This window comes from Hyla sarda, chromosome 3 (assembly GCF_029499605.1).
Source record: "Hyla sarda isolate aHylSar1 chromosome 3, aHylSar1.hap1, whole genome shotgun sequence".
In the NCBI taxonomy this organism is placed as follows: Eukaryota; Metazoa; Chordata; class Amphibia; order Anura; family Hylidae; genus Hyla; species Hyla sarda.
Window position 1 is genome coordinate 91568501 of NC_079191.1, and position 26694 is coordinate 91595194.

The window sequence follows — 26694 nt, forward strand, 5'->3', positions numbered from 1 at the left end:
AAAACTCCCATGGACTTCAATAGGAATGTTTAAAAAAAATGCCATGTCACACAAGTGATGGGTCAGCGCCGTTTCTTTTCAACACAGTTTTTTTAACATTCCCTTTTAAGTCAGCAGAAGTTGGAAAGCACGCTTCTTTTTCCCATGTGAACATGACCCTATGGAGGTGCTAAATCACGCCACATGATATATGTGGGCATTAGAGGAGGACTCCAGCCAAAATGAACTTATCCCCTATCCACAGCAGAGGGCATAAGTAGCTTATCGCGGGGGGTGCGATCAGTGAGGAGCACATACGGTAGAAAGCACGCACTCCATTCATCTCTATGGGAGTGCCGAAGAGACCCGAGTACGGCACACGGGCATTATCAGCACTCCCATAGAAATTAATGGAGTGCATGTCGTCTACCGAATCTCACAGAGAGTTGAGGTCCTGTTTTGAATATCGCGGAGGTTCCAGGGGTCGGACCCCCCCGCAATCAACTACTTATCCCCTCTGCTGTGGATAAGGGATAGGTTAATCTTGGCTGGAGTTTTCCTTTAACCCCTTAAGGACTCAGCCCATTTTGGCCTTAAGGACTCAGACAATTTAATTTTTACGTTTTCATTTTTTCCTCTTCGCCTTCTAAAAATCATAACTCTTTTATATTTTCATCCACAGACTAGTATGAGGGCTTGTTTTTTGCGCGACCAGTTGTCATTTGTAATGACATCACTCATTATATCATAAAATGTATGGCGCAACCAAAAAACACTATTTTTGTGGGGAAATTAAAACGAAAAATGCAATTTTGCTAATTTTGGAAGGTTTTGTTTTCACGCCGTACAATTTATGGAAAAAATTACATGTGTTCTTTATTCTTAGGGTCAATACGATTAAAATGATACCCATTATTATATACTTTTATATTATTGTTGCGCTTAAAAAAAATCACAAACTTTTTAACCAAATTAGTACGTTTATAATCCCTTTATTTTGATGACCTCTAACTTTTTTATTTTTCCGTATAAGCGGCGGTATGGGGGCTCATTTTTTGCGCCATGATCTGTACTTTTTTTTGATACCACATTTGCATATAAAAAACTTTTAATACACTTTTTATAATTTTTTTTTTAATAAAATGTATTAAAAAAGTAGGAATTTTGGACTTTTTTTATTTTTTTTTCGTTCACGCCGTTCACCGTACGGGATCATTAACATTTTATTTTAATAGTTCGGACATTTACGCACGCGGCGATACCAAATATGTCTATAAAAAATGTTTTTTACGCTTTTTGGGGGTAAAATAGGAAAAAACGGACGTTTTACTTTTTTATTGGGGGAGGGGATTTTTCACTTTTTTTTTACTTTTACTTTTACATTTTTTTTTACACTTGAATAGTCCCCATAGGGGACTATTCATAGCAATACCATGATTGCCAATACTGATCTGTTCTATGTATAGGACATAGAACAGATCAGTGTTTTCGGTCATCTCCTGCTCTGGTCTGCTCGATCACAGACCAGAGCAGGAGACGCCGGGAGCCGCACGGAGGAAGGTGAGAGGACCTCCGTGCGGCGTTATGAATGATCGGATCCCCGCAGCAGCGCTGCGGGCGATCCGATCGTTCATTTAAATCGCGAACTCCCGCAGATGCCGGGATCTGTATTGATCCCGGCACCTGAGGGGTTAATGGCGGAACGCCTGCGAGATCGCGGGCGTCGGCCATTGCCGGCGGGTCCCTGGCTGCGATTAGCAGCCGGGATCAGCCGCGCATGACATGGGCATCGCTCCGATGCCCGCAGTTATGCTTAGGACGTAAATGTACGTCCTGGTGCGTTAAGTACCACCTCACCAGGACGTACATTTACGTCCTGCGTCCTTAAGGGGTTAAAGAGCACCTGTCACCAAACTAAACTTTTAATATATTGTTCCTTATGTAATTATAAGACACTTTGCTATTTACTTGCTGTTAAAATTCTCAACCTTTATATGTTTTTAATGTGATTGAAAAAACAGCCACTAGGTGGCTCTGTTCTGTTCCTGCACAAGTCAAACAGTTAATCTGGTCTCCTCCTGGCCTGGCAGGAGACCAAACTCAGGAAGTGCGTGTGGGGCATGGCATGGCACAGCACTCGCAGGCTTCAGTGATGTCATGTCTGCTGGGGAACGCCCACTTTCTCCTGCCGGGAGCTCACACAATGTGAGCAAGGGGAAAGGTATGATACAGAGCTTTTTAAAGCTTGGAAAAAATGTTTAATGGCAGGAGGGGTGTTAGGAGTAGTTAGGGAATATAATCTGAGTTAGTTTAGAAAATATGGTTTGATGACAGCAGGTACTCTTTAACCCATAGAAGACAACATTCTATTATCAACCCAAGCTACTGGTAAAAGGACAAATCCTACCTTGATGGTCATTATTGACAACTTACATATTGAAGGAAGCAGGCGCCGATCTCGCTCAGATGGGGAGCGTCTTTGATGATCCTCTTTTCTAACGTTTTCAGGAATTTCTTCTGAAATTTGTAGATGTCTTCGATGTTGCCGAAAATTGTCCAAAGCTGTTCCTCTGTGAACATGTCGGCCCTTTTACGACATTGCTTGATGTATCCCTTAAGAGGAATAATCGGTAGGGAAACCATAGTTTAGTAAGGTTGGTTTCACATGGCAATATTTTGCATCAGTATTTGTAAGTCAATTTGCAATATGGACCTCTTGGTCAGTGTTTTCGAACAAGTGCGGCTCCAGCTGTTGCAAAACTACAACTCCCAGCATGCCCAGACAGCCGTGGGCTGTCTGGGCATGCTGGGAGTTGTAGTTTTGCAACAGCTGGAGGCCCTCGGGTTGTGAAACACTCCTTTCAAGAGTAGATAATATTTTATTGCCCCTTTTCTTGTATAGTTTACTATATTTAGTTCACATGAGATGGCAAGCAGGAGGGCTACTGCCAGGGCCCTCCAAATAATACAAAGCCTGTAATGTAGAAATTTATCACCTATTTTAAGAATATATAACTGTAATAAGAAATTTTTTTTTGATGTTTAAATCTAAACTCATATATCAACTAGGAACATTCCTCAGAGTAGCGAAGGGGGCGCTATAGCATTAGTGTCTATGGAGAGTTTTTGTTTTATTCAGTGGTGGAAATTGGTATTGCAAGTAAATATTTAGTGACTTGATTCATCATTGTGGATCGATATTTATCAGATAATGGAGTCTTTGCTTTTTCTGCAAGAAAGTCCTAAACATATTATATTATTTTTCCTCCAAAACTTCTAAAGACGTTTTGTCTGTAGAATTTATATACCTCACATATATCCTTTAGATGTTTGATGTAATCCTTCTCTGTATTTAAGATCTCATTGATGACGTTGGTCCTCATTTGATCCTTGTTAGTTTGCCCGAAACCGTGACGCCTCAAGAGATTCTTGGCATCAAGGTCTTTGTCTCCAGGCCTACCGGTGTAGTCTTCTAAGGGCTCGTCCTGGTTCACACGGAGCTGCGTGGATAAGAGTATGGTAATAAATGCATTCCGGTGAAATATAGCCGGATTGCCATAAATATCAACGACATGCCATCATTTTATATCATTATTTCTATGCGTTACTATGTAGAGATACAATTAGCAATGTAGTATACCACCCCTAAAGACAATGAGACAACTGGTCACTAGAGGGGGTGTTATACCAGAGTTTGCTTTATTGCTTTCACATTGGACACAGGAGGGAAAATTAGGTCGACTTCTAAAGTATGACCACATATAAAGAATTAAAGGGGTTATCCAGGAAAACCTTTTTTTTTAATATATATATATATATATATATATATATATATCAACTGGCTCCACAAAGTTAAACAGATTTGTAAATTACTTCTATTTAAAAATCTTAATCCTTTCAGTACTTATGAGCTTCTGAAGTTAAGGTTGTTCTTTTCTGTCTAAGTGCTCTCTGATGACACGTGTCTCGGGAACCGCCCAGTTTAGAAGTAAATCCCCATAGCAAACCTCTTCTAAACTGGGCGGTTCCAGAGACACGTCTCATCAGAGAGCACTTAGATAGAAAAGAACAACCTTAACTCCAGAAGCTCATAAGTACTGAAAGGATTTAGATTTTTTAATAGAAGTAATTTACAAATCTGTTTAACTTTCTGGAGCCAGTTGATATATATAAAAAAGTGTTTTCCTGAAATACCCCTTTAAATATATGGTTGTGAAACAGAACATGGCTAATGGACTGATGGATGTGGATCAGCTGTGTACATTATCGATGAGTCACGTATAAATATATAAACGGCGGAAAACCTGGATCACTATTAAAGTGGTACTGGTGCCAGAAGGTTTAACAGAAAAATGACCTCTATTTAAAAATCTTACTTTTCTGCTGCTGTATACTACAGAAGACGTTGTGTAGTTCTTTCCAGTCTGACCACAGTGCTCTCTGCTGCCACCTCTGTCCGTGCCAGGAACTGTCCAGAGTAGAAGAGATTTGCTCCTGCTCTGGACAGTTCCTGACATGGACAGAGGTGGCAGCTGAGAGCACTGTGGTCAAAATGGAAAGAACTACACAACTTCCTCTATAGTATACAGCACCGGATAAGTACTGAAAGGATTAAGATTTTCAAATAGCATTAATTTATAAATCTTTATAGCTTTTATCTGTATACTCCTCTGGGGTACCACTTATAACGCACCAGAAGACCAGAGGATTCCGTGTTCAGCTTAGTCTTTAACATGATATCGGAGTCCAGGAACCATAGTAGGATACTGATTATAGTAATTTATGGGGATAGTACATGGGGTTCACCCTATGCATAGTAATGCATTATACATATATTACACATTCACTTTTTTTTTAATTAACTGGTGCCTGAAAGTTAAACAGATTTGTAAATTACTTCTATTAAAAAATCTTTACCCTTCCAGTATTTTTTAGCAGCTGTATGCTACAGAGGAAATTCTTTTCTTTTTGAATTTCTTTTTTGTCTTGTCCACAGTGCTCTCTGCTGACACCTGATGCCCATGTCAGGAACTGTCCAGAGCAGGAGAAAATCCCCATTGCAAACCTATGCTGCTCTGGACAGTTCCTGACACGGACAGAGGTGTCAGCAGAGAGCACTGTGGACAAGACAAAAAAGAAATTCTAAAAGAAAAGAATTTCCTCTGTAGCATAAAGCTGCTAAAAAGTACTGGAAGGGTAAAGATTTTTTAATAGAAATAATTTACAAATCTGTTTAACTTTCTGTCACCAGTTCATTTGAGAAAAAAAAAATGTTTTCCACTGAAGTATCCCTTTAAACATACAGAGAAGCTGTTGTTACACATGGCGGATGGACATCTGTAGCACACAGACAAGTGCAGTCCAACATCCAGGGCAGTTTAGTAGAAAAACAGCAGGAAGAATCGCTCTACAGAAATCTCCATATTTATTAGGAGAGCGCTTGAAACATGTAACTTTTTTCTGTGACCGGATTTTATGTATCCTGCACTTTCCTAATAAATACAGAGCAATTCTCCCAGCGCTGGTCATACTGTTTTTTGACTATTCAGTTCTATATGGTTTTTGGGATGGCTTGTCCCTTTTAAAGGTGTTTTAAGGAGCCATTATACACTGAGCACCTGCTGGTGGTGTTGAGTTTAGTGTCTCAGAGCTCTCAGTTCTGTTTGTACGTTTAGCCAGCACCTAGTTTGTTCCTGTTGTTCTGCTCTTAGATAACATTAGTCTGTGTCTTTTCTGTGTGTTTTCTTTATAGTTGTGTTGGATACCATATGTGGTCCTGCCTGTTTGTGACTTGCATTAATCATTTACCATCTTCCCAAGGGAATATTTGCTTACTCATCCAGAAAGTCCCTGCTTATGTCTGCTGCAGCATCCCTTTGTAAATGGCTGCTCAATTGTCTTATACGAACTACTACTCCCATTCTGCTACAAAAATCCTAGTGAGTAGTTAAGGGTCTATTCACACGGCTGACTTTCTGCTTGCAGGATTCTGCCTCAAATTAAAGCCCATAGACTTCTATGGGATTCCGCACTCCCATTCAAACTTCTGAATTTCTGCTTGCGGAATTCCACATTTTAATTTGAGGCAAAATTCCACAATTCTGCCGTGTAAAAAGACCCCTACTCATTATTTCTGACCTGATAGCTTGTATGTACCTTTTTGTGTGAATATTGGTGGTCTCCCCATCCTGCTTTACTTAAAGGGGTACTCGGCCCCTAGACATCTTATCCCCTATCCAAAGTAAAAGGGATAAGATGCCTTATCACGGGGGTCCTGCCGCTGGGGACCCCCGCAATCTCTCCTGCAGCACCCACTTGTCATCAGGTGCACAGAGCGAAGATCGCTTTGTGCTGATGACTCACGATACAGGGGCCGGAGTATTGTGACGTCACGGCCCCGCCCCTCATGGCGACCATCACCCATAGGCTTGCATTGATGGGATGGGGCGTGTCATCATGAGGGGCGGGGACGTGACGTCACGATACTCCGGCCCCTGTATTGTGAATCGTGCAGCTGATGATAAGTGGGTGCTGCAGGAGAGATTCTGCAGCCGCAGGACCCCCGCAATCAGACATCTTATCCCCTATCCTTTAGATAGAGGATAAGATAGAGGATAAGATAAGGGGCGGAGTACCCCTTTTAAGACATGGGGGCAATTGAGTATGAGACATTATTAGGACCCTGAGAAGGGGGCTTAATAGCATAAAGACTAGGTCTGCAGCCTAGCGACCCTCCTATATCATTACAGTTAGTCAAAGAGGTCACCAAGACAACCTATTTTCACAGTAGGTAGCATTTCAAATTACAGATGATTTCCTGGAAGATGGAGGCTATAATAGATAAAATTGTTGGCAACAATCAAGTTACTCATTTTTTTCAATAGTGGATGCACCACACATCCATCCATTATTGTGTTTGTATTCTTAGTTGTCCACTTGTACCCTTCTTCTTTCACCTAAGGTCATATTAAACATAACAGTGTGGAGTAGGTACTTCTGGTTGGATTGACTGTTGTCTGCTCCTTGCTCCAAGCTACCACCTGCTGGATGTATTATACCGGGAGCTGCTTAGTGTCATATATTGGTGGTGAAGAATAAAAGCGCCCAGGACACTGAACCTTTTATTCAATAGGACTTGATACTCACTCTTACGAAACTTGCTGGAAACCATCCTTCACTGTCCACGATGCGCCCCCACCACCATTCTTTATTGGTGGCATCCATAACTTCTATGACACTGCCAGCCTTGAAGCCCAGTTCTTGATCGTCCATGGTGACATGGTCCCAGAGAGCTTCTGCATACACCACACTGCCATCGCTTATGAGCTGTGGAGAAATAGATTCACTCAATGTAGAAGTTGTATTTTTACATACATCACAATGTGTAAGATGCAGCTGTTCCTTTATGTACCAGTATGCTCCGGAAACTTTTGAAATGTATTATAGTAAGTAAGTTATGGTCTTGTTGTAAGGGGTGTAGATATATATGTATAGTTGGTGACTGCATACTGTGTGAGAACCATGTGCGGAATATTGTCTAATACTGTCTAAGAACCTCTGTGTCTAGAAACATAATGTGGATCATACACGGTATTCGATAGGGATCGACCGATTATTGATTTGGCCGATATTATCGGCCGATATTCACGATTTTGGATGTTATCGGTATCGGCATTACCTTGCCGATAATCCGATAATGCCCCCTGCACCGCACCCCCCACCGCCCCGGCCAGAGACCGCCACCGCTGCCCCATTGCCTCCCCCATTTCCTGTTTTATAATTACCTGTTCCCGGGGCCTGCGCTACTTCTGGCTCCTGTGGCGTCCTGCGTTACGCTCTGCACAATGACATGTGACGTCCTCAACGCGACGTCACCATAAGTGCGCACAGTGACAGCTCAGGACACCGCTTGAGCCAGAAGTAGCGCGGACCCCGGGACCCGGGAACAGGTAATTATAAAACCGGGGATGGGGGAGGCAATGGGACAGCGGCGGCGGCGGGGTGTGTGTGCTGAAATAGCCGATAATTTATACCAGAATATCGGTATAAGCTATCGGCCTTAAAGTCCACAGATTATCGGTATCGGCCCTAAAAAAATCGATATCGGTCAATCCCTAGTATTCGAGTTACTAGAACTTCTCCAGTGCATACACCATCTTAATGTCAGGAAGATGACCTTGTCAGGAAGGGAACATATTATAAAATAGGAATGATGATGATCATAACAATATATAACTGTATGATAAGGTACATTGTTAGGGTGGCCATACACATGAGATAGTAGTCGTCACATGCTGGTTTGGGCAACAGCTATCTCTCTAGACTCTGCCACAAACAAACAGGCTTATGGACTCCATACATGTTAGACATGTGTCTGACCAACTAGTGCGTATGGTGACCTCATTGAGATAATGGTAGGGGGAATAATCCTTTAGTTCTCACAACAATAGACTGCTCTCAGGGGAGTGCTGCTGCCGCCATATTCTCAATCCTTTCCTCCTTGGACCTCACCATCTAGAATTCTGGGATGTCTGGGTCTCACCTCCAGTGGTCAAAGTCCATTCCAAAATGAAAGATATTGCTCAAATTACCCTTTTTCATCTCATGATGAATAATAATAAAATAAGCACACAAAGATATCAGCAGAAGGCACGGACTGCACTCACCATCCAACGGCGTTTATTCCATGTGACCAGACCCCCGCCTCCATCCCCACCTAAGCCTGTCATGTCTGGTCACATGGAATAAACGCAGTTGGATGGTGAGTGCAGTCCGTGTCTTTCTTTCTGCTGATATCCATATACACTATTGGATTGTGCACCTAACGCTACATATCAGGAACTCCAGAGCTACCTATGCCACACCAGTCGCCGCATACCTTAGTTGAGCAGTGCTGGACCATTTCTTTCTTCCTTCTTAACCATTTAAGCACACAAAGAGCCAACTGTGTTTCTTGGGCTCTGTTCACACCACGTTTGACCAAACACCAGTTGTATATGCCAAAAAATAAAAAAATGTCAAGCGTAACTAATTTATGTAGCATTGTGATGATGGATTTATGCCTAAATATTTTCCCTTTGGATTATGTAAGGATGCTTACGTTGGATTTATGTTTTTGGAATGCAGTTTTTTTTATGTAAGTCAATAGAAAATGTTTGCTAGCATATAGAATGCTGCAGTCAAGGAAAGGTACAGTATGTGCAGCAGGAAATCATTTTTGTTAGATCCTCCCTAGCTGGGCTTCACAATGGAATGGTACTAAAGGTAGCTATTTCTTCTCCTCCTTCTTAGGCTTTTTTTCAAATGGAGAAATTTTCAAACGAAAACTGGCGGAAAAATTCTGATAGGAATTCTGCTGCACTGCGATCACGGCTGAATTTCCGTGGCAGAAACATCTAGCCTCCACAGAAAGAATTGACTTGTCAATGATTGCTGCAGATTTTTCTGCCCATTTAAAGGGGTACTCCACCCCTAGACATCTTATCCCCTATCCAAAGGATAGGGGATAAGATGTCTGATCGTGGGGGTCCCGCCGCTGGGGACCCCCGCATTCTACCATGCAGCACCCACCTGTAACGGCTTCCGGAATGGGGGCCCAAAGCAGCAGGTTTATAATATTATTATTATAAACCTGCCAGACACTGTATCCTCTGAATATAATACTACCACACACACTGTCCCCACTGAATATACTACCACACACTGTACATTCTGAATATACTACCACACACTGCACTCTGAATATAAACCTGCCACACACCATATCCTCTAAATACAATACTACCATACACCCATACACAGCTCTTTCTGATTAATGATGTTGCTGGTGGATGATGAGGGTGCTACTGCCCCCCCTGGAAGTACCTCCCCCATCATCCACCAGCAGGATCATCCTCCTGGCAGTAGCACCCCAATCATCCACCAGAAGGATCTTCTGCTGTGGGTTCTACTGCTGGGGAGGGGGGGGGGGATGATTGGGGTGCTACTGCCAGGAGGATGATGGGGTGCTACTGCCAGGGGTGGCCATCATCCATCAGAAAGGGCAGTGTATGGTAGTATTGTAGTTAGAGGTTATGGTGTGTGGCAGGTTTATATTCAGAGAGTGCAGTGTGTGGTAGTAAAATCAGAATGTACAGTGTGTGGTAGTATATTCAGAATGTACAGTGTGTGGTAGTATATTCAGAGGGTACAGTGTGTGGTAGTATATTCAGAATGTACAGTGTGTGGTAGTATACTCAGAGGGTACAGTGTGTGGTTGTATATTAAGAATGTACAGTGTGTGGTAGTATATTCAGAGGGTACAGTGTGTGGTAGTATTTTATTCAGAGGACACAGTGTCTGGCAGGTTTATAATAATTATTGTTTTTATATAGAGGATCAGAGTCCACTGACATAGTGAGGAGCCATCTGGGCGTCAATTTCTGCAGAGAGAAGATTTAGCTGGAACAAGTCCTGGCGGTATATACCATCTGAATTAGATAAGGAAAGACTATAGAGAAGAAGTCACCTGTTGTCACTGATATTATTGTGTATTCTCCTCACTATGTCCTATTAGAGCTGTAGTCACTGGTAAGTACTGCAGTTATGATGAGTGAAACTACAACTCCCAGCATAAACTTACCACTGCTTTAAGGGGTATTCCACTGGCAAAAAAAATAAAATTTTATCAACTGGTGCCAGAAAGTTAAACAGATTTCTAAAAAAATCAACTGGTGCCAGAAAGTTAAACAGATTTAAAAAAAAATTGAATCCTTCCAGTACTTATCAGATGCTGTATGCTCCACAGGAAGTTCTTTTATTTTTGAATATCTTTTCTGTCTCACCACAGTGCTCTCTGCTGACACCTCTGTCCATTTTAGGAGCTGTCCATAGTGGGAGCAAATCCCTATAGCAAACCTAATCTGCTTCGGACAGTTCCTGATATGGACAGAGGTGCCAGCAGAGAGCACTGTGGTCAGAAAGAAAGTAAATTCAAAAAGAAAAGAACTTCCTGTGGAGCATACAGAAGCTGATAAGTACTGGAAGGATTAAGATTTTTAAATAGAAGTCATTTACAAATCTGTTTAACTTTCTGGCACCAGTTGATTTAAAAGAAAATGTTTTCTAGTGGAGTACTCCTTTAAGTCATTCTGGGAGCTGTAGTTTTAAATGATGCAAACTTCTTTAGTGCTTTCGCATTCTGTGGCAATTGGTATATTTGATTATTCTACTGGAATTTTTCACAATGTGCTACACCAGAGGTGTCTTGGGGGGGGAGCGTGCTGTCTACCTTATGTGGGGAAACTATGCTGTCTACCGATTGTGGAGGAATACTGCTGCATACCTAATGTGGGGGAACTATGCTGTCTACCTAATGTGGGGGTACTATGCTGTCTACCTAATGTGGGGGAACTATGCTGTTTACCTAATGTGGGGGAACTATGCTGTCTACCTAATATGGGGGAACACTGCAGCATACCTAATGTGAGGGAACTATGCTGTCTACCTTATGTAGGGGTACTATGCTGTCTACCTAATGTGGGGGTACTATGCTGTCTACCTAATGTGGGGGTACTATGCTGTCTACATAATGTGGGGGAATACTGCTGCATACTTAATGTGGGGGAACTATGCTGACCTAATGTGGGGGTACTATGCTGTCTACCTAATGTGGGGGTACTATGCTGTCTGCATAATGTGGGGGAATACTGCTGCATACCTAATGTGAGTGAACTATGCTGTCTACCTAATGTAGGGGTACTATACTGTCTACCTAATGTAGGGGTACTATGCTGTCTACCTAATGTGGGGGAAATATGCTGTCTACCTAATGAGGGGGAATACTGCAGCATACCTAATGTGGGGGAACTATGCTGTCTACCTAATGTGGGGGTACTATGCTGTCTACCTAATATGGGGGAACTATGCTGTCTACCTAATGTAGGGGTACTATGCTGTCTACCTAATGTGGGGGTACTATGCTGGCTACCTAATGTGGGGGTACTATGCTGTCTACCTAATGTGGGGGAATACTGCTGCATACCTAATGTGAGGGAACTATGCTGTCTACCTAATGTAAGGGTACTATGCTGTCTACCTAATGTGGGGAAACTATGCTGTCTACCTAATGTGGGGGAACTATGCTCAGACTGCTTCTCCGGTAAGGACTTTAAGACAGCATGGGGCATTCAGAGGCGACTGCCGGCGTTTTCACGCATAGGAATGCGCTTCATCCGGCCTTCATCCGGCCTCCTAATCAGCCCCCTCGCAAGAGGACAGGCAAACCAAGCAATTGCCGGTCTCTGCCTGTCCTCCTGCGCTATACTGTTCTGCTGGCAGCTCACCCTGTCGGCCTGACGGGCCAGCAGTGCGAGACCCTGCCTGGAGCAGGAAACAAAGACTGAAGTCCCTGCCTCCGGCTCCTTTTTGTGCCCTGCTCCGGCTCACCTTCACTCAATCAGTCCAGGATGCGTAATTTCGCGCGTCACCGTCATGACTTCACCGCGCTGAGTCCCACAATTCAAGGGCCGGCATCCTTACACCGGCCCTAGAGCGTGACGTGTCACGTGATGGTGCGCGGTGCGCGAACTCACAGCCTCGTCACAGGATTACCGCGCGTGGCGTTTAGTGCTGCGATAGTGACAGTGAGTAAATGCAATGTTCTAAACTACGTGCCTGGGTCTGGAGGGAGGAGGGGGTTAATCTGGGGGGTACTACCTTCCTACAAGGGAGGGGGTTAATCTACGGGGTACTAATTTCCTCCAAGGGAGGGGGGTTAATCTGGGGGGTACTACCTTCCTACAAGGGAGGGGGGGGAATCTGGGGGGTGCTACCTTCTTACAATGGGGGGTAATCTGGGGGGTACTACCTTCCTACAAGGGATGGGGGGGGGTTAATCTGCAGGTTACTACCTTCCTACAAGGGAGGGGGGGTTAATCTGCGGGGTACTACCTTCCTACAAGGGAGGGGGGGTTATTATGGGGGGGTACTACCTTCCTACAAGGGGGGGGGGTTAATCTTGGGGGGTACAACCTTCCCACAAGGGGGGGTTAATCTGGGGGGTACTACCTTCCCACAAGGGATGGGGGGGTTAATCTGGGGGGTACTACCTTCCTACAAGGGGGGGTTAATCTTGGGGGTACTACCTTCCCACAAGGGAGGGGGGGTAATCTGGGGGGTACTGCCTTCCTACAAGGGAAGGGGGGTTAATCTTGGGGCACTACCTTCCTACAAGGGAGGGGGGGGGTAAACTGGGGGGTACTACCTTCCTACAAGGGAGGGGGGTTAATCTTGGGGTACTACCTTCCTACAAAGGAGGGGGGGGTAATCTGGGGGTATTACCTTCCTACAAGGGAGGGGGATTAATCTGGGGGGTACTACCTTCCTACAAGGGATGGGGGGGGGTGAATCTGGGGGGGTACTACCTTCCTACAAGGGAGGGGGGGGGGTTAATCTGCGGGGTACTACCTTCCTACAAGGAGGGGGGTTATCTGGGGGGTACTACCTTCCTACAAGGGGGGGGGGGTTAATCTTGGGGAGTACTACCTTCCCACAAGGGAGGGGGGGGGGGTTAATCTGGGGGGTACTACCTTCCTACAAGGGAGGGGGGGGTTAATCTGGGGGGTACTACCTTCCTACAAGGGGGGGGGTTAATCTTGGGGAGTACTATCTTCCCACAAGGGAGGGGGGGTTAATCTGGGGGGTACTACCTTCCTACAAGGGAGGGGGGGGGTTAATCTGGGGGGTACTGCCTTCCTACAAGGGAGGGGGGTTAATCTGGGGGGTACTACCTTCCTACAAGGCAGGGGGTTAATTTACGGGGTACTAACTTCCTCCAAGGGAGGAGGGTTAATCTGGGGGGTACTACCTTCCAACAAGGGAGGGGGGGGTTCATCTGGGGGGTACTAACTTTCTACAAGGGGGGGGGTAATCTGGGGGGGGGTACTACCTTCCTACAAAAGGGGGGGGGGGTTAATCTGGGGGGGTACTACCTTCCTACAAGGGATGGGGGGGGGTTAATCTGCGGGTTACTACCTTCCTACAAGGGAGAGGGGGGTTAATCTTGGGGGGTACTACCTTCCCACAAGGGGGGGGGGGTTAATCTGGGGGGTACTGCCTTCCCACAAGGGATGGGGGTGGGGGTTAATCTGGGGGGGTACTACCTTCCTACAAGGGGGGGGTTAATCTTGGGGGTACTACCTTCCCAAAAGGGGGGGGGGGGGTAATCTGGGGGTTGCTACCTTCCCACAAGGGAGGGGGGGTAATCTGGGGGGTACTGCCTTCCTACAAGGCAGGGGGGTTAATCTGGGGGGTACTACCTTCCTACAAGGGAGGGGGGGGGGGTAATCTGGGGGGTACTGCCTTCCTACAAGGGAGGGGGGTAATCTTGGGGTACTACCTTCCTACAAGGGAGGGGGGGGTAATCTGGGGGTACTACCTTCCTACAAGGGAGTGGGGTTAATCTGGGGGGTACTACCTTCCTACAAGGGATGGGGGGGTTAATCTGGGGTGTACTACCTTCCTTCAAGGGAGGGGGGGTTAATCTGCGGGGTACTACCTTCCTACAAGGGGGAGGGGGTAATCTGGGGGGTACTACCTTCCTACAAGGGGGGGGGTTAATCTTGGGGGGTACTACCTTCCTACAAGGGAGGGGGGGGGTTAATCTGGGGGGTACTACCTTCCTACAAGGGAGGGGGGGGTTAATCTGGGGGGTACTACCTTCCTACAAGGGGGGGGGTTAATCTTGGGGAGTACTATCTTCCCACAAGGGAGGGGGGGTTAATCTGGGGGGTACTACCTTCCTACAAGGGAGGGGGGGGGGTTAATCTGGGGGGTACTGCCTTCCTACAAGGGAGGGGGGTTAATCTGGGGGGTACTACCTTCCTACAAGGCAGGGGGTTAATTCACGGGGTACTAACTTCCTCCAAGGGAGGAGGGTTAATCTGGGGGGTACTACCTTCCTACAAGGGAGGGGGGGGTTCATCTGGGGGGTACTAACTTCCTACAAGGGGGGGGTAATCTGGGGGGGGGGTACTACCTTCCTACAAAAGGGGGGGGGGGGGGTTAATCTGGGGGGGTACTACCTTCCTACAAGGGATGGGGGGGGGGTTAATCTGCGGGTTACTACCTTCCTACAAGGGAGAGGGGGGTTAATCTTGGGGGGTACTACCTTCCCACAAGGGGGGGGGGTTAATCTGGGGGGTACTACATTCCCACAAGGGATGGGGGTGGGGGTTAATCTGGGGGGTACTACCTTCCTACAAGGGGGGGGTTAATCTTGGGGGTACTACCTTCCCAAAAGGGGTGGGGGTAATCTGGGGGTTGCTACCTTCCCACAAGGGAGGGGGGGTAATCTGGGGGGTACTGCCTTCCTACAAGGGAGGGGGGTTAATCTGGGGGGTACTACCTTCCTACAAGGGAGGGGGGGGTAATCTGGGGGGTACTGCCTTCCTACAAGGGAGGGGGGGTAATCTTGGGGTACTACCTTCCTACAAGGGAGGGGGGGGGGTAATCTGGGGGTACTACCTTCCTACAAGGGAGTGGGGTTAATCTGGGGGGTACTACCTTCCTACAAGGGATGGGGGGGTTAATCTGGGGGGTACTACCTTCCTTCAAGGGAGGGGGGGTTAATCTGCGGGGTACTACCTTCCTACAAGGGGGAGGGGGTAATCTGGGGGGTACTACCTTCCTACAAGGGGGGGGGTTAATCTTGGGGGGTACTACCTTCCCACAAGGGAGGGGGGGGGGTTAATCTGGGGGGTACTACCTTCCTACAAGGGAGGGGGGGGGGTAATCTGGGGGGTACTACCTTCCTACAACAGAGGGGGGGTGGTTAATCTGGGGCGTACTGCCTTCCTACAAGGGAGGGGGGGTTAATCTGGGGGGTACTACCTTCCTACAAGGGAGGGGGTGGGGGTTGATCTGGGGGGGGGGTAATACCTTCCTACAAGGGAGGGGGGGTTAATCTTGGGGTACTACCTTCCTACAAGGGAGGGGGGGGGGGTAATCTGGGGGTACTACCTTCCAAAAAGGGAGGGGGGTTTATCTGGGGGGGGGGGTGGTACTAACTTCCTACAAGGGATGGGGGGGGTTAATCTGCGGGGCACTACCTTCCTACAAGGAGGGGGGTTATCTGGGGGTACTACCTTCCTACAAGGGGGGGGGGTTAATCTTGGGGAGTACTATCTTCCCACAAGGGAGGGGGGGGTTAATCTGGGGGGTACTACCTTCCTACAAGGGAGGGGGGGTTAATCTGGGGGGTACTACCTTCCTACAAGGGAGGGGGGGTTAATCTGGGGGGTACTGCCTTCCTACAAGGGAGGGGGGGTGTTAATCTGGGGGGTACTTCCTTCCTACAAGAGAGGGGGTTAATTTACGGGGTACTAACTTCCTCCAGGGGAGGAGGGTTAATCTGGGGGGTACTACCTTCCTACAAGGGGGGGGGGTAATCTGGGGGGTACTAACTTTCTACAAGGGGGGGGGGTAATCTGGGGGGGGTACTAACTTCCTACAAGGGAGGGGGAGTTTAATCTGGGGGGGTACTACCTTCCTACAAGGGATGGGGGGGTTAATCTGCTGGTTACTACCTTCCTACAAGGGAGGGGGGGTTAATCTTCTGGGTACAACCTTCCTACAAGGGAGGGGGGGGGATTAATCTTGGGGGGGTACTACCTTCCCACAAGGGGGGAGGGGTTAATCTGGGGGGTACTACCTTCCCACAAGGGATGGGGGTGGGGGTTAATCTGGGGGGTACTACCTTCCTACAAGGGGGGGGGGTTAATCTTGTGGGTACTACCTTCCCACAAGGGGGGGGGGGGGTAATCTGGGTGGTACTACCTTCCCACAAGGGAGGTGGGGTAATCTGGGGGGTACTACCTTCCTACAAGGGAGGGGGTGAATCTGGGGGGTACTACCTTCCTACAAGGGAGGGGGTGAATCTGGGGGGGTACTACCTTCCTACAAGGGATGGGAGGGGGGTTAATCTGGGGGGGTACTACCTTCCTACAAGGGATGGGGGGGTTAATCTGGGGGGTACTACCTTCCTACAAGGGATGGGGGGGGGGTTAATCTGGGGGATACTACCTTCCTACAAGGGAGGGGGGGGGTTAATCTGGGGGGTACTACCTTCCTACAACGGAGGGGGGGGGTTAATCTGGGGCGTACTGCCTTCCTACAAGGGAGGGGGGGGGTTAATCTGGGGGGTAATACCTTCCTACAAGGGAGGGGGGTAATCTGGGGGGTACTACCTTCCTACAAGGGAGGGGGTGAATCTGGGGGGGTACTACCTTCCTACAAGGGATGGGAGGGGGGTGACTGGTGTCTGGTAGCGCCTCCTACAGTAAGGGTAGGTATTACATGTTCTGTACTCTTTACCTGTATTACTGAAGTGTATGTACTGACTGGTGTCTGGTAGCGCCCCCTACAGTACAGGGAGGTATTACATGTTCTGTACTCTTTACCTGTATTACTGAAGTGTATGTACTGACTGGTGTCTGGTAGCGCCCCCTACAGTACAGGGAGGTATTACATGTTCTGTACTCTTTACCTGTATTACTGAAGTGTATACATTGACTGGTGTCTGGTAGTGCCCCCTACAGTACAGGGAGGTATTACATGTTCTGCACTACTCTTTACCTGTATTACTGAAGTGTATGCACTGACTGGTGTCTGGTAGCGCCCCCTACAGTACAGGGAGGTATTACATGTTCTTTACTCTTTACCTGTATTACTGAAGTGTATGTACTGACTGGTGTCTGGTAGCGCTCCCTAAAGAACAGGGAGATATTACATGCTCTGTACTCTTCACCTGTATTACTGAAGTGTATGCACTGACTGGTGTCTGGTAGCGCCCCCTACAGTACAGGGAGGTATTACATGTTCTGTACTCTTTACCTGTATTACTGAAGTGTATGCACTGACTGGTGTCTGCTAGCGCCCCCTACTGTGCAGGGAGGTATTACATGTTCTGTATGCTTTACCAGTATTACTGAAGTGTATGCACTGACTGGTGTCTGGTAGCGCCCCATAGAGTAAAGGGAGGTATTACATGTTCTACACTCTACCTGTGCCAGGGTTAGCTGCTCCTTTTGGACACCAGGTGAGGGCGGCTACATTTTGTGTGTACTGTACAGGACCCTGAAGAAGCTCCTGTCCTCTATATAGACCAGTCTGTCCAAACCAGGGTCCCTCCAGCTGTTGCAAACCTACAACTCCCAGCATGCCTGGACAAGCCTTTGGCTGTCCAGTCATGCTGGGAGTTGTAGTTTTGCAACAGCTGGAGGCACTCTGGATGGGAAATAACTGACAGACAGTGATTTACAGCTCCCAGCAGCTCTTTCTTACTTTTATATGTAAGGATTTGCTTCATCTATATTAGTTATCTACTTATTTTTCTTTAATCCTCACCTTTTCCTATTTTGGATGACATTTTGGGGCTTCAGAACCAATTATCAGGTTTCCATAGATTTATGGTCCCAACATACAATGGTTTCAACATACAATGATCGTCCTAGAACCAATTAATATTGTAACTTGAGGGACCACTGTATATTGGGTTGTATCCAATATACATTAAACATTTGCAAAAAACACCACTGTACCATACAATTTGTATGGTACAGTGGTGTTTTTTGCAAATGTTCATTTGTTCAAAATGTTCAAATTTCATGCACATTAAATGCTTGGGGCCCCCAAATTCCTTCAAACGGCCCTGCTCCTAATGTGAGGGAACACTGCAGCATACCTAATGTGAGGGAACTATGCTGTCCACCTAATTTAGGGGTACTATGCTGGCTATCAAATGTGGGGGTACTATGCTGTCTACCTAATGTGGGGGTACTATGCTGTCTACCTAATGTGGGGGAATACTGCTGCATACCTAATGTGGAGGAACTATGCTGTCTACCTAATGTGGGGGAACTATGCTCAGGCTGCTTCTCCAGTAGGGACTTTAAGACAGCGTGGGGCACTCAGAGGCGACTGCCGGTATTTTCACGCATAGGAATGCGCTTCATCCGGCCTTCATCCGGCCTCCTAATGTGGGGGAACACTGCAGCATACCTAATGTGAGGGAACTATGCTGTCTACCTAATGTAGGGGTACTATGCTGTCTACCTAATGTGGGGGTACTATGCTGTCTACCTAATGTGGGGGTACTATGCCGTCTACCTAATTTGGGGAAACTATGCTGTCTACCTAATGTGGGGAAACACTGCTGCATTCCTAATGTGAGGGAACTATGCTGTCTACCTAATGTAGGGGTACTATACTGTCTACCTAATGTGGGGCTACTATGCTGTCTACCTAATGTGGGGGTACTATGCCATCTACCTAATTTGGGGAAACTATGCTGTCTACCTAATGTGGGGAAACACTGTTGCATACCTAATGTGAGGGAACTATGCTGTCTACCTAATGTGGAAGAACAGTTAGGGGGGCAAAAAAATTGCTTGCCCACGGTCCAATCAAAATTAAAGATGGCCCTGTACTAATGACTTACTAAACAATCCATATCCAGCTGTGCAGGAACCTTCTGTGGGCCATACCATGTAAAGGGTAAGGAGGAGCTTTTGTTTGTCCATATTTATTTAATAAGGCCTTTATACCATAGTTTTGTTTATTTAGGCCTTTATACCACCAGAATTTTTGTATGAATAACACCATTGGGTCTGATTGTCTACAACAAGACTCAATGGCACATGTCCATGCAAAGCCATGTCTCCCCCATCTATTCTCAGTGAACCTGTCACCCGGGTTGATCCTTATCTGAGGACTTTGTACAAGGTTTAGTAAAATCTAAACAACTTGAGGTAGTTGGGACCATTGGGGAAGAGTTATCAAAACCTGTGCAAAGGAAAAGTTGCCCATAGCAACCAATCCGATTGCTTCTTTCATTTTGCAGAGGCCCTGTTAAAAATGAAAGAAGCGAGCTGATTGGTTGCTATGGGAAACTAGGCAACTTTTCCTCTGTACAGGTTTTAATAAATCTCCCCCATTAAGTTGCCCCTAAGGTCATGTTCACATGGCGGAATTTCTGAGCGGAATTCCGCGGGAATATTCCACTTGGAATCTTATTGATTTCAGTGGGATTCCGCTGCACTGTGCACATGGCGGAATTTCCGCAACAAATGTTTCTGCCACGTTAATCACGATTTCGGTGTCCGCAGAGTGAATAGACTTGTCTATTCTTTCTGAGGATTCCGCTTGGAAATGCATTGCCGTCTATGAGATGATGCATTTCCGAGCAGTCCTAGCACCTGCCAGAACATTCAAATCTGCAGAATGTCCGCCCGTATTTTCCGTGCGGACATTCCGCCCATTTTCATTCATGTGTTCATGTGGTGCAGTTTTCCACAGTTTTTATGCATTTTCCTGTAATTTTGCTGAAATTTTGCTCAGTAAAATAGTAATTTTTTAAAATTTTACCAAAATTATAGAAAAATTATCAGAAAAACCTGAAAAAAAAACCCAGTGTAAAGGCCCGAAAAAAGGAGCCAGAAAGTAAGCTCCTCCTCCTAACCAATGTGACTTCCTGTTTATAACTAGATTAGCTCTGCTGATTGGCTGACAGACTAACAGAGGGGAGGGGCTTATAGGGACAGCAGAACCAACCAGTGTGTCTCGGGCTGTTGCAAAACTACAACTTCCAGCAGAACCAACCAGTGTGTCTCGGGTTGTTGCAAAACTACAACTCCCAACATGCCCGGACAGCCAAAGGCTGTCCGGGCATGCTGGGAGTTGTAGTTTTGCAACAGCTAGAGGCGCCCTGGTTGGGAAACGCTGATATATAGTGAGTGCAATTAAACCGTTCAGATTAGTACTATTAGGGCACGAATCGTTCTGCGTATAACCAAGCATTCCAGCCGTACCACCATATAAGTCCCATATACTGTAAAATAATACAAAAATCAATTAAGAAAAAAAAGATATTTATTTTTGAAAGTGCATACTGAAATCTTTAGCTACATAACAAAACGCCAAAAATGAAAAAAAAAAAAAAAAACCATAGAGGTTTGCACAGGAAAAACATAAACATACTAGGCTATACACTGGACTTCTACATGGTCTACACTCTTCTAATATCACAGAGATTTCATTTAGTGCTCACTGGGGCCTCCATGTGATCCACACAGCCCCAAATTTGAAGGCAATTTTGGTATTAAAATGATGCTAGAAAAAAACATTTTAATACAAGATCATTTGAGGCATCCTATGGCATGTATCAAATTTGGCTCGCTTTGTCTTAACCTCTGTAAGGTTACGGAGGATTGAATTAATACTGACATTTTTCTATCCGAATAACATAAGAAAATATATAAATGAATGAATAAATAAATCGGATTTCCATGAATTCATACATCCACATAGCTGTATAATGACAAATGTATGATAAAATGCCTCCTCTAGCATCAGTCTAAGAACAAATCTACCAGTATACGCCTTGCTACAAAGATTCCCCCAAATACCTGGTTTATATCCCCTGAGAGCCTGACCTCTATGTGTTACCTACCGAACACTACAAACATCATGCTCCCAGTAATATACAACACAGAGATAAGGCTTCTTGGCTGTAATCCTACACTCGATTACGTGGAATATTACTCACAAGATTTTCCTGACTGCATTTTTTTTTTCTTTCTTATAAATATGGATGTGCGCGGTACACAGTGAACAGTGTAGGAAGCAATGACATGAAAATACAGGTATATTTCTCTATCAGGGCATTCCATGGAATCCAGAAAAAAAGGCGATAACAGGAGGAATGTGTGTTTCCCATAGTCATGTGTCACCATGCAGAACATAGCAGTGTATCATGGTCGCCATACAAGAACGAAGAGAGGATGACTGATAATAAGGGCTCTCCATAAACATGGGTTCCCGTCCTCCATATGCATGTCATAATACCTGAAGAGAATCTATGGCTGACGTTCCATAACCCACCATAGCTAAGTCCAGAGAAGCAATACTGTAAAATAATCCAAGGCAAAGGGGGGGAAAATTGGTTGCAATTAGCTGAATATTTTTGTTTAGTTTTTTAGTTTTTTTTTTTCTTTAAACCCTCATAATAAGGTATACTAGCATGTCAGTGTAAAGAAGGGACTGGAGTCTTATGTAATGAAGTCTCTCCATCTTGTGATCGGTAAGTCTTCAAGGCACAAGTGTTGGCTGTAAATATTTGGGTCCGGACACATCATCAAGATGACCAAGAGAGGTTTCGAGGAGTTAGACATTGGCAAGCTGACCTCACGTTCCGGGAGAGACAACCCCCGGGTGGACTCAGGAGAAGGCCAGCAGAAACATTAACACAACGTTGATAAAGATGAGAAAGAGCAAGATGACGAAGACTACGATGCGTTGGGTTTCAGGGTTCATGTTGCAGCGGAGGATGGTTTGAAGTGTGCTCCATTTCTGCCTGGCTCGGTCGGATCCTCTTGCCATTTCTTGGCCTCAGCCAAACGAGATGGTACAGCTCCTCTCGACGCTTCGTAGCCACAAACAAAAGGTCTGTGCTGCAGCTGTCAGCAGGAGGATCTATCTGCTGTGCATAGTGTACAGAGAGGCACGGCGCATGCAGCACAATGATCACCTTCCTGCAGGATTCAGCACGTAATCCCACAGCTTTCCATCCATTCAAATCTACCAGGTGGAAACGGCAATCTGTTTTAATAGAAGCAGCCGAGACGTTTCCCCCCGGTCTTAGCAGAGGGTGATGGAGGTATTTAATTCCCTGTACCAGGAAAGCCTTACATTCTGTAACAGCAGTCGTCGCTGAGTTATTGGCTTTTTCCTCAGCCTATCGTCTCTTTGCAGACTACGGTCGCTAGGAAACGCACGATCGGGGGAAGGCGAGGAAGGTAGACACGGACATATTGAAAGCACCTCACAAATGGCTCTGATGGATTTTGGGAAGCATTAGCTTGGCTTTGAGAGTGCATTAGGAATTACTACTAGGACAGGCGGCATGGGGGGGGGTTCAGCTTTCAGCGAGGCTTAAACAATACGAAAAGGGCTTAGTGGGAACTTCTGAGACAGATTTACAAAAAGTACCAGGCAGAACAAGCCATAGGCCGAGTTCACACAGGCCAGCTGAAAATGCAAGTTTTTTTTGTTTTTACCAAAGCCATAAAAATACAAAAGTACAAAAACAAAGCAATGATAATCAATCTAGGACATTATAGGGGCCACAGATGGGGCCCTTGACTTAATCAGAGGTCTGCACATTTACTGTTATCCTTAGCCTGCACCTGGAAGGGGAACACACTTCATATGGTCACCCTCTATAGCACTGTTTCCAAAGCAGGGTGCCTCCAGCTGTTGTAAAACAACAACTTCCAGCATGCCCAGACAGCCTTTGGCTGTCTGGGCATGCTGGGAGTTGTAGTTTTGCAACAGCTGAAGGCACCCTGGTTGGGAAACAATGCTCTATAGTCTATTGTAGTGTTTTAAACAGTGTGCCTTCATCTGTTGAAAAACTACAACCCCCTACAACATGCATGCTCAGTCTCATTGAAATAGGGGGAACTGAACCCCCATTCTTGTGATCTGTGAGTGTCCCAGAAATGAGACTTTCAAAGATCAATGTGGTGATCTGTAATGTCCCAGTACAGAACATGGTTCTGTACTACCCTTAGACCCTGTCAGGCTGATTCCCTCAGTGACCTGGGGGCTGTCCTGTAGTGTCTCCCCTGCTGTTACTGTACTGTTATCTATTTTATTTTATGGATAGTCAGTGTCCTAATGTATAGTCAGTATAAAGGAGGACTTTGGAGGACTCCAGCAGTTGTCTAAAGGACCTGTGAAGTGTCACATGTTATGTCTATGTTGTCATATGTTACCCAGAGGGCACCAGCTTAACCTATGACCAGCAGCTTGACCAATGGGCTTTGGCTCAGCTCCCCCTCTATATAAGGGGGCGGCCATTACAATTCTCTCAAACTCTTCTTTACTGAGACCAGCAACCACCAGAGATCTCAGTGCTAGTGACCAGCCCCTGGAAGGCTACAAAGCTACAGTCATTCCAGTAAGTCAAAAGTCTATGTCTGCTGTCACTACTACCCATAGTCAAGTCCAGTCTTAAGTCAAGCCTCAAAATAATTATCTAAAGTCTATTGCAAGTCTAATTGGTCCCAGCAAGCTGCAAGGTCCTTCTGTGTTCCTGGCCACCTCTCTGGGATTCTGGCCGATCTGTGAAGATAATACCATCTATCTAAACTCAGTAAAGCCTCCGCTAAACCATAACAGGTTGTGGACTCTCCTTTTACAACCTAGCCTTTGGAATAGCGTAGATGCTATTCGTGTGGTTCCGGTAACCAAAAACCACTCTGGCGTCACGAACATTATGGGTTAACAACACCTTGCCCCTCCACCTACAACGCTACACCATGTGGTCCCGCCATACACCGTGGGTCACCACAGATCACTATAGGACATTACAGGGGCCACAGATGGGGCCCTTGACTTAATTAGAGGTCCGCACATTGCATTTGCTGCTATCCTTAGCTTGCACCGGAAAGGTGGATACACTTTAGGCTATGTTCAGACATCGCGGACATTCTGCAGACTGCAGGCGCCGGCATGTAATGTTAGGGCTGCATGGGAATGCGGCGTCTCATAGATGGCAAAGCATTCAATGTGGAATCCACAGTGGACACCGTAATCAGAATTAATGCACTGGAAACATCTGGCGCAGAAATTCCGCCGTGTGCACAGTGTAGCAGTATCCTATTGAAATCAATGGGGCTCTGCTGTTGCGGAATCTCTGTGCGGAATTCCGCACAGAAATTCTGACATGTGAACATAGACTTAATGTGGTCACCCTCTATAGTCTATTGTGTTTTCCAACCAGTGTACTTTCAGCTGTTGCAAAACTACAACACCCAGCCTTTGGCTGTCCGGGCCCGCTGGTGGTTGTAGTTTTGCAACAGCTGGAGGCACACTGGTGGGAGCCTAATGATATCCCATTTTATTGATAATGCTAAAGGAATTATCCAGGAATAGAGCTAATTTCTACCAAAAACAGCACCACCACTGTCTTCAGGTCTGGTGTGGCATGGCAGCTCAGTTCCATTGAAGTAAATGGAGTCAAGGTGTAATACCACACACAACCTGAGGACAGGTGTGGTGCCCTTTTTGTAAAAATAAATAAATAAATACCCCTGTTATTCTATTTCTGCATAACCCATTGGAATGGATTTCCAGCAAGACCTCTGAAGAAAATGTACTTGAATTCCTAATTTTATACATGGAGTATGAGCCATTATTAGGATGCAACAATGTGACACTCTTTTCCTATAATGCTTTTTCCCCATTCAGTGAACAAATGGATTAGAAATCCACAACAAACATAGAATTTGTCGGCAGATAAGAACGGTTCGACCCATCTAGTCTGCCCAAAATCCTGAATACTATGAATAGCCCCTGGGCCTATCTTATATGCCTATCCCATGCATGCGTATACTCTGTATTTGCAGCTACCACGTCTACAGGAAGGCTATGCCATGCAGCCCCCAAATAAATAATTTAGCTATTGATTGAAGATTCCTGCTAAAATGACAGGTTACCATCTAACTCAAAGGTCACAACCACAGGATATAAGTTCTCATCCCTACTATCCTATGTCCCCCATTTGAATGGATTGGTGGTTGAGCCAAAAGACAAATATAGCAGAGTACAGAGCTTGGCTTTGAATGTAGCTGCATGAAACAGGGGGACACAGGACCTCCAAAGGTTTGTCATGTCCAGCAGCTGCAAAAACCCATGTGAAGCATATAAGAAAGCCTATTACTCCTTAGTAAGGATATGGCCTCTATACAAAAGATAACAACACAAGTTTCACAGAAATTAAAATGGGCATGTTCTGCAGAGCTATTGGGCAGCCCTGCCAAATAAATCCCTCTAGTGGATGTATGGTCGCCTAGTCCAACGATAGATAGTCATGTAGGCGCCTCATAAGTTGCATGAACAGGTTGCAGGAAACTTCACATGTAGTACATATAAAAGCAGTAAAATAAAGAAGAAAACAATGTGGTATGCGCCAATACATGGTGCATTGTTGTTTACATCCAATCTGTGTTTTCCATCAGATGTTTATGTCTTCCATCAGATGTATATGAGTATTCCCCAAAGTACAATTCTGACAGAATGTTCCGACTCTATGCCACGCCATATGTTTTTAGTGGTGCCCTGGTTTAGGAAAGTTCAGTCTTTGCTATACAGTAAAAAAAAAAAAAAGGTATGCCCAAGCATAATAGCCTGACAGAGGCCAAAAGGACACTCTCATGAGGACCTATAGATATGTTGGGTGTATTCCCTGGAGCCTTGGTGTGGCCTAAGCCTATTAGAGGTTGAATGGGAGTGCGGAATCCCATAGAAGTCTATGGGCTTTAATTTGAGGCGGAATTCCGTAAGCGTAATTCTGCCGTGTCATTAGACCCTAACTGTCCTTTGGATAGGGAATACGATATTTTTGCCCAGAATACCCCTTTAATGATTGTCAGCTCAACATTTGTTCTATCATTCTGTTTGTGCACCAGATTTATCACAGTGGCTCACGCTGTTTGATTAATCTACTCCATATTTAGACTGTATATTCTAAGTTTAGGTCTACTGTTATTAATTTACTCCAAAAGGTTATGCCAAATCTCTAGGCTTACCGTACATCTCTAGGTCTGGCTTAAAGCCTTGAAGAGTCCTAGATGAGCTATGGAGCTCCTATAGAGTAGGGATCGACCGATATCG

The 26694-nt window shown here is 45.7% G+C and overlaps 1 protein-coding gene across 10 annotated transcripts in view; it reads right to left on the bottom strand.

Annotated features, from left to right (window-relative positions):
- Positions 1-26694, bottom strand: part of ARHGEF4 (Rho guanine nucleotide exchange factor 4) — a 212776-nt gene that overhangs the window by 25693 nt on the left and 160389 nt on the right. For all 10 annotated transcript variants that reach the window (XR_008891034.1, XM_056564586.1, XM_056564585.1 and 7 more), the window contains 3 exons: positions 7126-7305; positions 3288-3479; positions 2413-2592 (listed from right to left, as the gene is read on the bottom strand). Coding sequence is in view for 9 of the 10 variants with exons in the window: in XM_056564586.1 (XP_056420561.1) it covers positions 2413-2592; positions 3288-3479; positions 7126-7305 (552 nt within the window). In the remaining variant the exon portion in view is untranslated. The remainder of the gene's footprint in view (positions 1-2412; positions 2593-3287; positions 3480-7125; positions 7306-26694) is intronic.